At 42.5% G+C, this 14,468-nt stretch overlaps 1 protein-coding gene across 1 annotated transcript in view; it reads left to right on the top strand.

Moving 5' to 3' along the window:
- Positions 1-14,249, top strand: part of Ids (iduronate 2-sulfatase) — a 19,661-nt gene extending 5,412 nt beyond the window's left edge. Inside the window, exons 6-9 of the mRNA XM_031363358.1 lie at positions 1,214-1,384; positions 6,430-6,556; positions 8,538-8,711; positions 11,887-14,249. Of these exons, the coding sequence (XP_031219218.1) occupies positions 1,214-1,384; positions 6,430-6,556; positions 8,538-8,711; positions 11,887-12,359 (945 nt within the window). The 3' untranslated portion in view covers positions 12,360-14,249. The remainder of the gene's footprint in view (positions 1-1,213; positions 1,385-6,429; positions 6,557-8,537; positions 8,712-11,886) is intronic.
- Positions 14,250-14,468: the final 219 nt, after the last annotated feature.

Raw genomic sequence — 14,468 nt, 5'->3', positions numbered from 1 at the left:
GGTTTGCTTTCTTTTGTTTGAATTCATCATGTGGTGGGATTATACAATGATGTTGTATAGAGGTGACAGAAAGCTACCATGAGACAAACGGGATACTCTTTGGAAGATAATACCAGGAAATATGAAACCTTCTTTCCCAATTATCAGTCCTCTCTAAGGCTGTTGCATTAAACTCCATGGGCACAGGAGACAGAATTGCTTGTGGCCACTTCAAATCTATGCTTCTTTGTATCATTTAGAATGCATAGTCCTTTTCAATAATTTTTTCCAGGTTTTCTCTGCTTCCTTTTTCCTGGGCCTGAGTAGCCCACCATTTTTACTTTATAGTTATAAGTAAGAGTATAGACTTGGAAGTATGCCTTTTGATGTTGTAGGCTTCTTCTTTGATGAGCCTTGTGGATCTTGCTCTCGTAGCAGGAGCTCTCAGCATCATTGGGAAAAGCTTGTGACATGCAGCCTCTTCTGATTCCATGTAGAGAAGAGTTCAGAAAGCTGCGTAGCTTACAAGCCTTTCAGAAGTCTGCTTATAATGTTGGCCCTTGTCTGGCAACTAGGAACTGTGATTTGGGAGTGCCTAAGTGGTTTTGGCAGACATAGCACATGCTGAATCACTGCTTTCCTTACAGAAGCCTGAAATTTTATGGTCGAGGCAGAATATCTACATGATGAGACCCATGATGAGACCCATGTCAAAACTTGGTGCTGCAGTTTTATTGAGCTTCACTGCTTGGCAGCATTATACATGTACTGTCTTTCAACTAGCTGGGACAGTATGTGGCTCCTATGTGAAATTCCTGGGAAAGGACTCTGAAGCTGTCATTGGTTTCCTCCAAATTTTCCTTCATGTTTGTTTCTCCTTTTCTGATTGGGTTTGAAATATTTTCACTCTAGTAAATGGGATCTTGTGCTAAGTCCCATGTGTTCTCCTCCTGACTCACTGAAGCTGAGCGAGGTTTGGGGAACCCACTGTGCTTCAACCCTGCCTTTGTGTGCTGGGAGGAAGGTGAGTAGCAGGACGAGAGAACAGTTGTTGTTGTAATTGTCAGAATCGTTTGAGGATTTTGTTGCTGTTCAGATCTATAAGGCAAGTGAGGGTGGGTGAGTAACTGGGAAGGATTAGCATGAAGTAACTGTGTCATAGGCTTTCAGAAAACAGCTGTGTTCTTTTGCCAAATGACTAGCAACCGTGTGGCTTTGTATGTTTTTGTCCTAGAAATTTCAGAAGTTGTATCCCTTGGAAAATATAACTCTGGCTCCTGATCCCCATGTTCCTGATAGCCTACCACCTGTGGCCTACAACCCCTGGATGGACATCAGGGAGAGGGAAGATGTCCAAGCATTAAACATCAGTGTTCCCTATGGACCAATTCCTGAGGAGTTTCAGGTACTACTGATATGCTTGGGGATGTGTCAGGCACTGATTGTGTGATACCGTTGGTGAGGCAACTTTTGAGTTCAAGGCCAGCCTGTTTACATAATGAGCTCAAGATCAGTCTAGACTAAATAGTAAGATCTTGTTTCAAAAAAAGACAAACCCCTTCCTTACGATTTGTTCTGGGCAGTGGATTTCTGTTAGTATTTATTGACATGGGTAGTGCTGTGCAGATCAGGTCCTCTTACCTTAGCTTCCTAAGAAGGTAGCATCCAGACTAGCTCTAAGCAGGCGCAGGGATTGGATGGAGTTTTGGTGACCGCCCCTGGCCCATGGGGGATTAATAGTGGTCACAGTTGGGGTGTCTGTAGTTGAAGTCCAGGATCCTTGGTTGGCTGGTACTTTCATTTCCTCTGAGGGAAAGCCTAAAGGGGCACCTGGCACTCTTGGGGTGAGTGAGCTGAGCCTCGGGACAGAGGTAGATGGGGTATCGTGGCCATGGCTGGCAGCTGGGTTGTGTCTTATCTTTTTGCTCCCAGTTAGTCATTTAGTTATATTCAGTCTTTTCCTCATCCGTCAGCCTCTCCATAAGTAAAACAGACATGTGGAGCCATATTCTTTCTGAAGCAGGTGGGACTGACTGAAAGAGAGCAGCAGTCTCGGTTTGCTCCTGCCACTGCCTGTATCTGATTTGCTAGGCACACTTGTTCACTGCACAGAGTTCCGGCCCACCTATGCATACGGACCCTTCTCCCTCCTTCCTTCCCTCCCTCCCTCTCTCTTCCCTTCCTCTCTCCTTCTCTTTCTTGCCCTCTCTCCCTCTCTCTCCCTATTTTCTTCTTGTTTTACTTTTTGCAGTAGTAGTAGTTGAACCTAGGGCCTCACATACATTAGGCAAGTACCCTACTACTGAGCTATATTCCCAGCCCTAGAGCTGAAGAGGAGATAAAAGAAATAAAAGAAATCATATTTTCTCAGAAAGCATATGAGATGGTTGTGATGCACTCACTGGTTTGAGAACTACCGCAAGGAGAATAGATTTTAAAATGAAGTGAGTGTAACACAAAAAAGGTATCTCATCCATTGTCCAAAGCTATTTGGCCCCGAGTTTGCACAGCCAGAGTTCAGGGTGAGGTGTATAAATTCCTCACAACTGTGTGATTCCCAGGTTTTAAATGGCAAGTGGAGAGTTCGGAAAGCAAGACATGTGCCATGTTACCAACTTACTTCCTAGTTCTGTCTTGTTGTCTGATAATAAGATGGTTTGAACTGCAGCTTTAGGCCTATACCTATTTTATTAGTGACAGGCAGTTAAAATGCCCCTCTATAGTTGATTTGGTACCAAGAAGGGATCTAAGCATTTGTGTACTCTGGCTGGAGGAAACCTTAGTGTTATTAGATGAGGAAACTGCTCTGCAACTGGGTGTGTCATGGAGCTGGTGCCAAGTGGAGCTGCTTCAGCCCCATTGACCCATGACTTCGAACTTTCATGCTTGCTTTTGTCTGTTCAGAGGTCTTTCCACCCCATGGCAGTGGCATGACCTTTGAAATCTCCGTGCCTTACTTTCTTAATCAAACAGAAGCAGGATGGGTAAGTTTTCTAGGAGAACATTTATTGACTTGAAGTTTTCAGCTGCATGGCGAGGACTCCTTCATGTTCTGTGCCCGTTCCTTACACTCCTATTAGACACAGCAAACAGCATGACTCATACTGTCACTTGGGTGATTTTGTGTATAGAGCCATGCCTCATGCTCTATGGACCTGAGCTATGCTCCCTGGCCTGTTGTAGCTTTGAATGTCTTTGCTAAATGTCACCTCTCTTTGCTAAATGTCACCTCTCTTTGCTAAATGTCACCTCTCTTCTTCAGCTCCTGGTTTTATGCTTAGGCCTGTACCTGTTTGGTCACAAGCCTGGCTCTAACCCTTCTCCTTGTAGCTTCGTTGCCTGACATTCTTGTTAACTTTTTTCCCACTCTGCCTTGGGAGGGAGGCCCTTTGGCCTGACTCTCCTTGTTCTTGTCTTCTCAGCACAGTTGTTGCATTTGCAGTATCCTAATCATGAGGCAGTCCAGCTGTGAGAGCTGCTGCAAAGAACCTCTGTTGCTGCTAAGCAGAGGTTTTCAGCTGCCTATAGTTCTTTGCTTGTTTGGTAAAGTCTATTCCTACCGATGTTCTCTGCAGCATCTTTGTCTGCTCATGTCCTTTTGTACCATGTCTCACAGCTCTGTTAAGTTCCGTCTTCTTCTCTTTGCTGCTCTGCTCCATCGACTACTGTTGGAGGGTAGTGAAGAGTACCCTATTCTGGCTGCATCCATGATCTTTTTGTTCTGTTTGTCCGACATCTTTCTCTGCATGGGCTTCTGCCTCCCTAGATCACCAAGAGTTCTCACTGTGGCAGACACTGACCTTGTTGGCAAATTCTATCTTTTAAATCTCTACCCCACCACTGAAGCTAATCTAATCTAATCTAATCTAATCTAATCTAATCTAATCTAATCTAAGCTGTCTAACTCCTGGGTTTCCTTGCCTACCTTTCTTCCCTTCCTCTATTTCAGCATGCACAACAGGGCCTTCCAGTGTTTCCCATTTAGGTATTGCTACCTGGTCAATTTCAGTCCCCCATATTGACCTCTCTTCCTATTCTCCCTAGTTAGCCTGTTGTTAGTTTGATCTAAGAACTAATCCTCTAGCCTAGGCATCCTTCCTGACTTTCAGATACACATGTCTACCTTGCTGGCAGCCACTCCCAGGCAGATGATGATGGAGAATCTAGTTCTGTCCCACATGGCCAGGCCTCCACCCCTACTCTGACTTTTCCCCTCCTCCACTCCATCCCCGTGTATCACATGGTAGCAGATCATGCTCTTTTGTTGCTGACTGTGAACTTTTATCACTCTTGGCTTTCTCATCTTCCTTTGACACTATGTTCCTAACATCTGATTGATGTTCCCACGTTCTTCTTAGGTCTGCGCTGTTCTCTGAACACATCTTTCTGGACAACTGCAGTACATTTTGCTTTTTTCATTTTTCTATTTTTTTGAGACAGGTTTTTACTGTAGCCCCAGCTAGACAACAGTGCACAGTGATCCTTCTGCCTCAGCTTTCCAAGTGCCAGGATTACAGGTATATACACTATACCTTTCAGCCCTTCTTTCAGCATTCTGAATTCTTCTTAAGGGCCAGCAGTAGCCTGGTGCTGTTTTTGTCTAAAGCCCATAGAATCTGCCCTGCTGTTGCCATAGAACTTTTGCTAACTGGTAGCCTGTATTGTATTACTTTTAGGTCTTGAAAAAGCTTCTTGGACTATACCCTGGGACTTTTCATCTCTGAAGAACTTCCAAGTCTATGTCATCTGGCCCTAAGCCACTGTTTCTTGTTTGCCTTCCTATGTCATTACATAGCTCTGAATGTGCCAGGTTCTTTTGAAACTCCACTTTGTTGTATGCATAACAACTGTTGCTTTAGAGCATCTTGCTCACTTTTGGGTGATAACCATGGGAACTCCTCTGTGAGGTCTTCCCTCATTTATCTAGACCAAGCAACTTGAAGGCTCATTCCATGTCTCAGCCTTGGTCCTCCTGCTAATGTGTATGCTTACTTATCTCTAGTTGTAGCTTTATTACCTAGATGGCTCAGCAGGTCTGAGGATTATGGCTACTTCTTTGTTGCTTTCTTTCCTGGCTAACATAGGCAGGAAGTTTCTGGATCCCCAAGAGAACTAAAGTTCTCTAGGTGCCACACTGAAAAGTTTATCTACTAAAAACTATATGTAGGCAGAGGTTCAGCATAAACATTCTGTAAGCATACATGTTTGTCACCACAGTCAGATGAAGGGACAAGTCTTATGACTGTCCTTACCCTAGTAGTGACAAGTAGCAGCTGACAGGTCCATCTGATAAGGCAGGAGCCCTGAGGAAGGCAGAAGATGGGGCTGATCTGCTAAGTGCTTATCTTGCTCAATACTGTTTGGAGGTTAGTGGGAAAGGACCAATAAGCTTTTGCCTTAAGGCTTATAAGCAGTAATTGAGCACTTACTCCACGATGGGCTTTTGGCTCCTTTACTTACGGGTATAGACTAGCAGTCCCAACAGTTCCTTTTGAGTTTAGGGACTTCAACTGTTCTCTTGTCCTTCATTGTTCTTCTGCCCATTGAGAGTTTGTTAAAAATGAGCTAACTTAACAGTGGTTCATGAAGTTAATCAATTTCCACTTCTTGCTAGGTAAGAAAATGGTCAGAGGAAAAGCCTACTCATGGTCACTATTTGGGGCTAATTTGTGTCTCCCCCAAAAGATATATTGAACTGATATATATCCACATATCCCTATCTCTCTCTCTCTCTCTCTCTCTCTCTCTCTCTCTATCTATCTATCTATCTATCTATCTCCTTAAACCTCAGAATATAGCCTGCTTTAACTTAAGATGTAGTCATAATAATCAAGTCCCTAATCTAATAATATGACTGTGGGTCAGGTAGGGAGGATACTGACAGAGACAGATGGAAATATCGTGCAATGACTACTGCAAGCCAAGGGATGCAGATACCTCTAGAACTTTCAGAGTTGGCATTCCACAAACCTTGATTTTGGACTTCTGGTATCTATGACCAGGAGGGAATCCACTTCTAGTTTTTCAAGTCACCTGGTGGCTTCAGTTGAGCTGAGTGGTATCTTTGGCATACCCCTCATCAGAGAATGTGAGCCTCTGGACATACAAGGATTAAGGGATCATTTTTCTGTTTAGATGTTCATTTCCAGGGACTGTCCAGAATGTGCAGAGTAGACAGAAAGTGACAGTAAATTGACAATCTATATCCTAAAGTAAAAGCAGATTAAATTTCAAACATGTCAGTTTGGTTCTGTAGATTGTTAGTCTGGCCTTTGCAGACAAAGGGTTGCAGACGGTAGGAAAAGGAACATTAGGTTAAGGCTAAGAACAGCATCAATCAGTGAATGGATAGGTTAGGATTGGGAAAAATGCTCGTTCAGGTAGCTCTTCATTTTGTATGCCAAGGTAACTAAAATGGTTTTCATTCTTGTAATTTTTTTTCACTTGTAGCGGAAAATCCGCCAGAGCTACTTCGCTTCTGTGTCCTATCTGGATACTCAGGTTGGACATCTTTTGAGTGCTCTGGATGATCTTCGTCTAGCCCACAACACGATTATTGCTTTCACATCTGATCATGGTAAGCACTTTGCAGTGCACTGGGAAATTGAGTATCTCAGTTTCCTGCAAAGGACACTTTGAAAAATCCCCATGTACATAGGGGTGCTGTGAGTCCAGGATCATGGGTGCTTTTAAAAGCAACTTAGTTGTCTGTTGACCTCCATCTTGGATATGTGGGAATGGAGGCAGGTGCTGCATCTTTTATCTTAATTGTTTGTGAGAGAGGACTTGTTTTTGTCTCTCCTAACATTTTAAAAATTCTTTTTAAGTTATGTATATACTTCTGTGTTGGTGTGTGTACATGAGAATAGTGCCTGCAGATGACAGAAGGCTGCCGACCCTCTGGTGCTGAAGCCATAGACAGTTGTGAACTGTCTGACATAGGTGCTACAATTCAACTTTGGTCCTCTAGAAGGGCAGGAAATTCTCTGAACTGCTGAGCTATCTCTCTCTCTAGCCCCAATTTATTTTACCTGTATTTGTGTGTGTGTGTGTGTGTGTGTGTGTGTGTGTGTGTGTGTGTGTCTGTGTGTGTGTGTGTATGTCTATATAAGTATCTGCTATATGTGCAGAGACCAGCTAGAATTTCAGGCAGTTGTGATTCACCTGACTTAGGTACTAGGAACTGAACTCTAGTCCTTTGGAAGAGCAGCAAGCACTGTTAGCCACTGAACTATATGTATAACATCATGACCACAGTCTCTTAATGGCTGTGCCACTTGTTTGTAGCTCCAGCATTGTCTGGAGGCTGAAGAAGGGAAGTTGCAGGCTAGTCTCGGCAAACATGACTATAAATATAGTACAGGTGTATGCCAGCACTTCCGTCAGTTCACTCAAGCTTTTGGTATTTGTCATTATTTTTACAACATGAATTTCTCCACATGCAATCATGTCACACACTTTTGTCTTTAAAGCACGCTCATATGTAAGCAGCTTGAGGATTCCCAACCTGTAGTCTTCACGCTATCTTTTGGAATGGGGACTTTAAATGAACGCTAAGGATTTCTTTTTCTTACTTGGAACTGAAAATTTGTATTATTCTTTGTTTTCACATATGAATGTATATGATAAGTCTTTTAAAAGATCAGGACAGGGGCTGGAGAGATGACTCAGTGGTTAAGAGCAGTGGCTGCTCTTCCAGAGAACCTGACTTCAATCCCTACCATTCACATGGCTGTCTTCATAACTGTCTGTAGCTCCAGTTCCAGGAGATCCTACACCCTCACAAAGACACACATGCAGGCAAAACATCAGTGCACATAAAATAAATAAATAAGAAAAAAAATCAAGATATCCTTATCTTGTGCACAGGTAAGTAGCTCATACAACCCAGAGGCTGGAGGATGGCTCAGTGGGTAAGAGTGCTGACCGCTCTTCCAGAGCTCCTGAGTTCAAATCCCAGCAACCACGTGGTGACTCACAACCATCCTTAATGAGATCTGACGCCCTCTTCTGGTGTGTCTGAAGACACTTACAGTGTAGCTCATATTCATAAAATAAATAAATAAATCTTAAACAAACAAACAAAGAATCTTGAAGTCCCTGATAGAGGGCAAAGTAGTGGAATGGTTGCCTTTCAGGTCGCTGTCATCCAGGAAGAATTGCTCAGTGCTGCTGAGTGGTAGAGCATGCGCCTAATAGACACTAAAGTGTAGACAGGTTCCTGCCTTGGCAGAGGCAGCATGTTTATTGGGAACCTCTTGAAACAGATAAAATTCAGTGTGTATGAATTTCTTAATACTTCAAAGGTTTTTTCCCAAAACTATAGTTTAGGAATTTAAGGTTGTCCTTTTTGAAGGTTTCTTCTTTATGAACAGATGTCTGTTTTGAATAAAGCAGCATTTATGTGAGTCACATTTTATAATTTTAGAGGGATTTCCTTAGGTTATAAGGTTTAGTGTCCTCTGTTCTTTACAGTGAGGAATGAAATGGTATCTAAAGTAAGCAAAGCATCATATAATTACTCATTTTCTTATATTGTGTGCTTTTTTATGGCCCAGGATGGGCCCTAGGTGAACACGGAGAATGGGCCAAATACAGCAACTTTGATGTCACTACCCGTGTACCCCTGATGTTCTATGTCCCTGGAAGGACAGCTCCGCTTCCTGCAGCAGGCGAAAAGCTGTTTCCTTACCAGGACCCTTTTGACTCTGCCTCAGAATTGATGGATGCAGGTATAAACAGACAGAACAGATAATGCCTAGCAATGAGAGTACCTTTGCTGTATATGTGAACTACCTTATCAGACAGCAAGCTGTCCCTCTTTGTGGTGTGTTGGAATTCATTCTCATCACTGTTTCCTATGCATATATTTCTTAGCATCTCCCATGCTCTAGGTTGGGAATACAGGCAGAACTAGACCTGACTAGAATGACCACTGTACATGGGGGCTCTTGGGAAGTCTAGGGGGCCAAAAGAGCATGTGACATTCCAGAGGTGGGAGGGCTGTTTAGAAGTGACAACAGCATGTCAGACATTAGAGGAAGTAGCTGTAGGCTGCTGGGACAAACTCTCCCCAACACACAAGTGGACTGTTTCACAGGCATGTTTTATATCCCCTGTTTTAGGGGGGCACTTTTCAACCTTGGGGGGTTATTTTCAATTTTGGAGCTCATTGACCTACTAAAACATATTCATTTAATTTGCTCTGTACTCCGGAGCAGTGAAGGGCATCTGCTTTGATTTCTACATGCTCTGAAAACAGGTACTTTTCCTGCTTGTTGTGAGGTAGCTGGTGTAGGTTCTTAAGACTTTATCTGACTTTATATGCTATTCTTTGTAGAGTGCTTTTCTGAGAATTAAGCTATACCAGCTTGCCTCCTTTCCGGACTGGCTGGCCCCGAACTCCATCTTCATCCCTTGAGTCTTGCACTTTTTGTTCTCTGCCATGTAAATTGACCTCCGGTTTAGATCATTATTCTGGCCTTTCTGGAGTTTTAAGTTTTTCTTTTCTTTCTTTTTTTGCACGTTGAATGCTCTGTGTTTCTTTCCAAACACCAAGAGACAATTAAACACTTTGAAGGCATATTGAATTATTTGTTGTTGGGACAAATCTGGTAGGTAAGAGTCCTTTCTGAAACTTGTTGGGAGACAGTTAGCAAATTAGAAATCTCTTTATTGTAGTGTAGCCAGTGTTTTCAAGTGTAATCTCTAGTCTTTGTCTTTTCTCTAAACCTCAATTTGTATTTGAAACAGTTTGTCCCACTTGGCTAGTCAGTCTGATATGCATAGAGCTAAACTTACACTGCTTCACCTTCATCCTTACCTTTGACACTCTTTTTTTTAGAAATGGCAATTGTCACATAGGCCCCCAAACCAAAAAAAACAACCAGCTAACCAACCAACCAACCAACCAACCAACCAACCAACCAACCAACCAAAAAATAGCTGTAGACAGAGACTTGTAATGACGGCTCCTCAGAGGCCAAGGCATGCAAATCACATACTTAGAACATGTCTTAGATACAAAGTGGGGCCGGCCTCTTCAATTTACTGAAAACTCACCCAAAAACCAAAACCCAAACCACCACCCCCCAAAAACCAAACCAAAACAAAAATACATGCTCAGGGTGTAGCTCAAGGGTACAGTGTTTGTCTAGCATGCTATTTCACTTTCTAAGTATGCATAGTATGCAAATTCAGTGCCTAGGTTCAGTTCCTGGTACTGAAAAAAGAATATTCAGAGTCTTTTCAACCCATGTGGTTTTCTTTATTTGATAGTTGTTATGCAGTCTAGCAGCAAGCCTGGTCCTCTCCCTTCTGAGTCTGCCTGTGCCCACTCTCAGTCTCACTGCCACCAGCCTTCTGCTTGTGTGTGCCCTGGGTACTCTAGAGTGTTCTTTCTCATAATATTGCAGGTAACCATTTTCAGACTCAAAGCAGAGGTAGGGATGTACCTCAGTGGTGGAGTACATGTCTAGGATACATTGAAGCCCTGGCTTCTATCCCTAACCCTGCAAAGACAAAACCCTCCAAATTCTAGCCCTATGAAGGAAGGAGCCTCCTGCATTCCCGTCACACTGAGTAAATGTCTTCACAGTGCCCTTCAAGGCCTTACATGACCCAGTCGCCTCTTGACAAGTACCCAGAGTAGTCTTCCTGGACCACTGTCCCACAGTCTTCTTGACAGATTGAGTGGAAACATTTTTTCCAGTGATGTATGCATGCTGCTTTCTACTTTCATAGTGGTGTTTTTTTATATGAGAGACTTTTCCTAGGGGTATTCAACTCACACGTGGACACACATCTACTCCCTCAAGAAAGGGAACCCATGACACACTGAAGGAACAATTACACTAAAGTCCAACTTAGTCAGTTAGTGAGTTTTATTGAAGATGCTAACATGACTACGAGTGAGGGGTTACTCACAGGAGCCCCTGATTACTCCTAAGCACCAGCATTGCTGCAAAGCCCACATCAACATGGGTGATGACTCATAAAAGCTGGGTCCCTAGAGTTCTCTACACAGTTGCAGGAAGCTTGCCAGTTCTGAGAGGCCTGTGAACAGCTGGGCTGCTCGAGTATCCCCCTTCTCCAGCAATTGTTTACTGCTGTGAATCCATGGATGGCTATACACAATGTGGTATGTGTATACAATAGGATATACACAATGTGTTGTACATATATAGTAGAATATTGTCCATCCTTAAAAAGGAAGGACATTCTAGTGTATGCTATAGAATAGATGAGCCTTGAGGACATTAAGTACAAATAAGCTACAAAGGCACATAGGATCAAATACTATCTGAGACCACTCACATGAGCCACCTGCAGTAGTCAAATCCGTAGTGCTAGAAAGCAGAATGAGTATTGCTAGTTGATGGTAGTAGAAAAATGGCCAGCCATTTGGTTTAGTGATAGTCATGTTCTGAGGTAGTGGGAACAGAGCTGTATAAGGAGTTGTAGAAGTGATGACGATGATGACACAATATGGATACATGTATTGCCACTAAAACATGGTTAAGGCTGTGAAGTTCATGTTTTGTGTATTTTACCATGTTGAAAAGAAAATATGGATCAAATACAAACACTTAAAAATGAGTAATCTTCAGCAGACTTTTACACAGTGGGTAGAGCTTTAATTGATTAAATGTGTTTGAATCAAGTATTTGGCTATAAAGTTCAAGACGTTTAAAAATGCTTCTATCTGGCCAGAAATGTCCTTCCTGCTAGCCCATTGGATGGGTGTCAGTGAAGAGTGAAGTCCTGAAGTAGCTCTTCTAAGCTGCTTTTACAAACAAATGATGTATGTATGAAGATGAGATGGGGAACAGGTGGTACTCAGTAGGGCGTCTGCTTCCGCTGGCTTCTGTAGTGTACTACATGCAACTGTGCTGCTTCCTGTTTTAGGCAGGCACACCGAGGACCTCGTGGAACTTGTATCTCTCTTCCCCACGCTCGCTGGACTCGCAGGCCTGTCAGTTCCTCCTCGGTGCCCCATCCCTTCTTTTCATGTTGAGCTGTGCAGAGAAGGCCAGAATCTACAGAAGCATTTGCAGCTCCATGACTTGGAAGAGGATCCATACTTGTTTGGTAATCCCCGGGAGTTGATTGCCTATAGCCAGTACCCCCGGCCTGCAGATTTCCCTCAGTGGAATTCTGACAAGCCAAGCTTAAAAGATATAAAGGTCATGGGATACTCCATACGCACCATAGACTATAGGTATACTGTGTGGGTTGGCTTCAATCCTAGTGAATTTCTGGCTAACTTTTCTGATATCCATGCTGGGGAACTCTATTTTGTTGATTCTGACCCACTGCAGGATCACAATGTATATAATGACTCCCAGCATGGAGGTCTTTCCCACCTACTGAGGCCTTGAGCTCTGCCGGTCTCAGAGGCCACGTGTGTGTCCCCTTCGCCCTCCGGCTGGTGAAAGGAGTCATTAGACATGCTTATCTCTTCCTACCCATTGCATTAGACATAACCTGAGTGCGAAGCAATGAAAACGTACAGCAGCAGTCTGACCTAGGACGAGGTGGCACACAGACCTTTTTATGTAGTCCTTTTTAAGTTAGAATTCACCATTGGATTTGGGCTAAGCTGAAGCTTTCATTTTAAAAGCTCCCATAGCTTCATTACTACACAAGTACAAAGTGAACTAAGGTGTAATCATATGTTTATATCTAAAGATCATGCTAGCCAGACATAATACTGTACTCAAGAAATCATTTGCTTAGTGAATTTAGTGTATTTCAGATAGTAACCATATGTCTTACGTAGCCCAGTGGGTCAAGCATGTTAACATGGGATTCATTTCTTTCTCAAATGTGAAATTAAAACTGCTTCTAGAATTACTTAGTTTCTAAGACTACAGATTTCAGAATCAAAGGTAAAATACTCATGTGATGATCAATGTGGTGTTTCTTCATTAAATAATGCTTACAAAGTATAGTTAAAATTAGGAAATTTGGTTAACTATTTCAGTACTCTCTGGCCCAAATAATAATTTGTTAGAAAATACTACAACTCTTGAACTCAGTGGCTATCTGTTAAAAATTCTGTTATTCACAATGAAAAGCATTTAAAATGCAACTATTCCCATGATTTGCATCATTCAAAATTGTATTCATATTCCAGTTTAGAGAATTGCAGATATCCATGTACCCTGGAGGCAGAAGGTATTCTAATTTTTGCTAAGGAAAACATGTAAATTATCTTGAGGCTTGTGGAAAGTTTTTATTAATGGGTATAAGTAATTTTCAGAATGTAGTTCTGTATTCCCTAAGTACAACAGTAACTAGAATGGCAGGTAGTAAGGATAGGGTTATTTCATTATTGTCTAACATGGTGACAACTGCTCAATTACCAGGAGTCGACAGCTTTCGAAATACTTTATGTATGTGGTTTTGTATTTAAATGAGTAATTTCAATAGTTTTCTTAAAAATGGCTCAGTGTCTCAAGGTAAATGTTTTTAAAACAAAAACTTCAGCAAATAGCTAATTACATTAAATTACTGTCATGTATTAAATTGTAACCAAAAAGTCAAGATACTACTTTGAAGTCTGTCAAAGTGAGATTGTTTTCACCAGTTGGCCTCTAGTAGAGTGGTAGCTGAGAGTCCATTTTTTTTTCCTGGAGCAATTAAGGAGCTAACTATCTTGACAGCAGCAGTTTGTATTGCTGGCTTGGGATTGATGGTCACATTCTCCTCTCCTGATCCCCATCTTTCCTTGTTCTTGATCTTTATTGCTCTTACGATGTTCACTCAGTGTCATTTTTACAATTTAGTTTAGAAACTCCGCACAGCATGTTTTCATTTTGTTTAGCCTCATCTCCCACTTCATAGTTAGAAGGACAGATTTTGATACAAGTTTTTATTTTACATCTATTTATTGGTCCTGTTTGACCATAGTATATATATTTCATTTTTTTTTTATTTCCCAAAGCACAGTTTCAGTGTTAAACCCCTCTGCTTTCACATCATAGCAGACTGGACAGAGATGCCCTGGATTTGAGCTAGATGTGTTCACCCTGATTGGCAGGTTCCTACTGTCCTGCATTTGCCCACAATGAGCAAACTATATTTGGTTTAGGCATAGAGTAGGGAGTTTGCTGTGGCCATCAGCTTCTTCCTTTTACTCTCATCACCATTGCCTCTGTCCTTCTTTCTTTCCTTCCCAAGAAATTTACCTCCCCCCCTTTTGCCTCCCCTGTTCCTTAAAGAATCCATGTGTCTTCCTAAAATCCCTCTTAACCCCTGCCCTTTAAGAACACCGTCAGTGCCTACTAAGGGTCTAGAAAGACCTCCGCTGAGCAGTCAGAGTCTTCCCTGGCTCCACAATACCCCTTCCCTTGACTGATTTTTTTCCTTGCCAAGCCCTACCTCCCTGATCCTTCAAACCTCTCTCCCCTCTTCTTTGCTCTAACCCCTTCATAGCCATTCTTCATAGCCTGGCTCCCCTACCCCCTCTGCTTAGAAGCTGAGGC

The sequence above is a fragment of the Mastomys coucha genome, chromosome X (genome assembly GCF_008632895.1).
Source record: "Mastomys coucha isolate ucsf_1 chromosome X, UCSF_Mcou_1, whole genome shotgun sequence".
NCBI classification, from domain to species: domain Eukaryota; kingdom Metazoa; phylum Chordata; class Mammalia; order Rodentia; family Muridae; genus Mastomys; species Mastomys coucha.
This window is presented reverse-complemented; position numbering and strand designations above follow the sequence as displayed.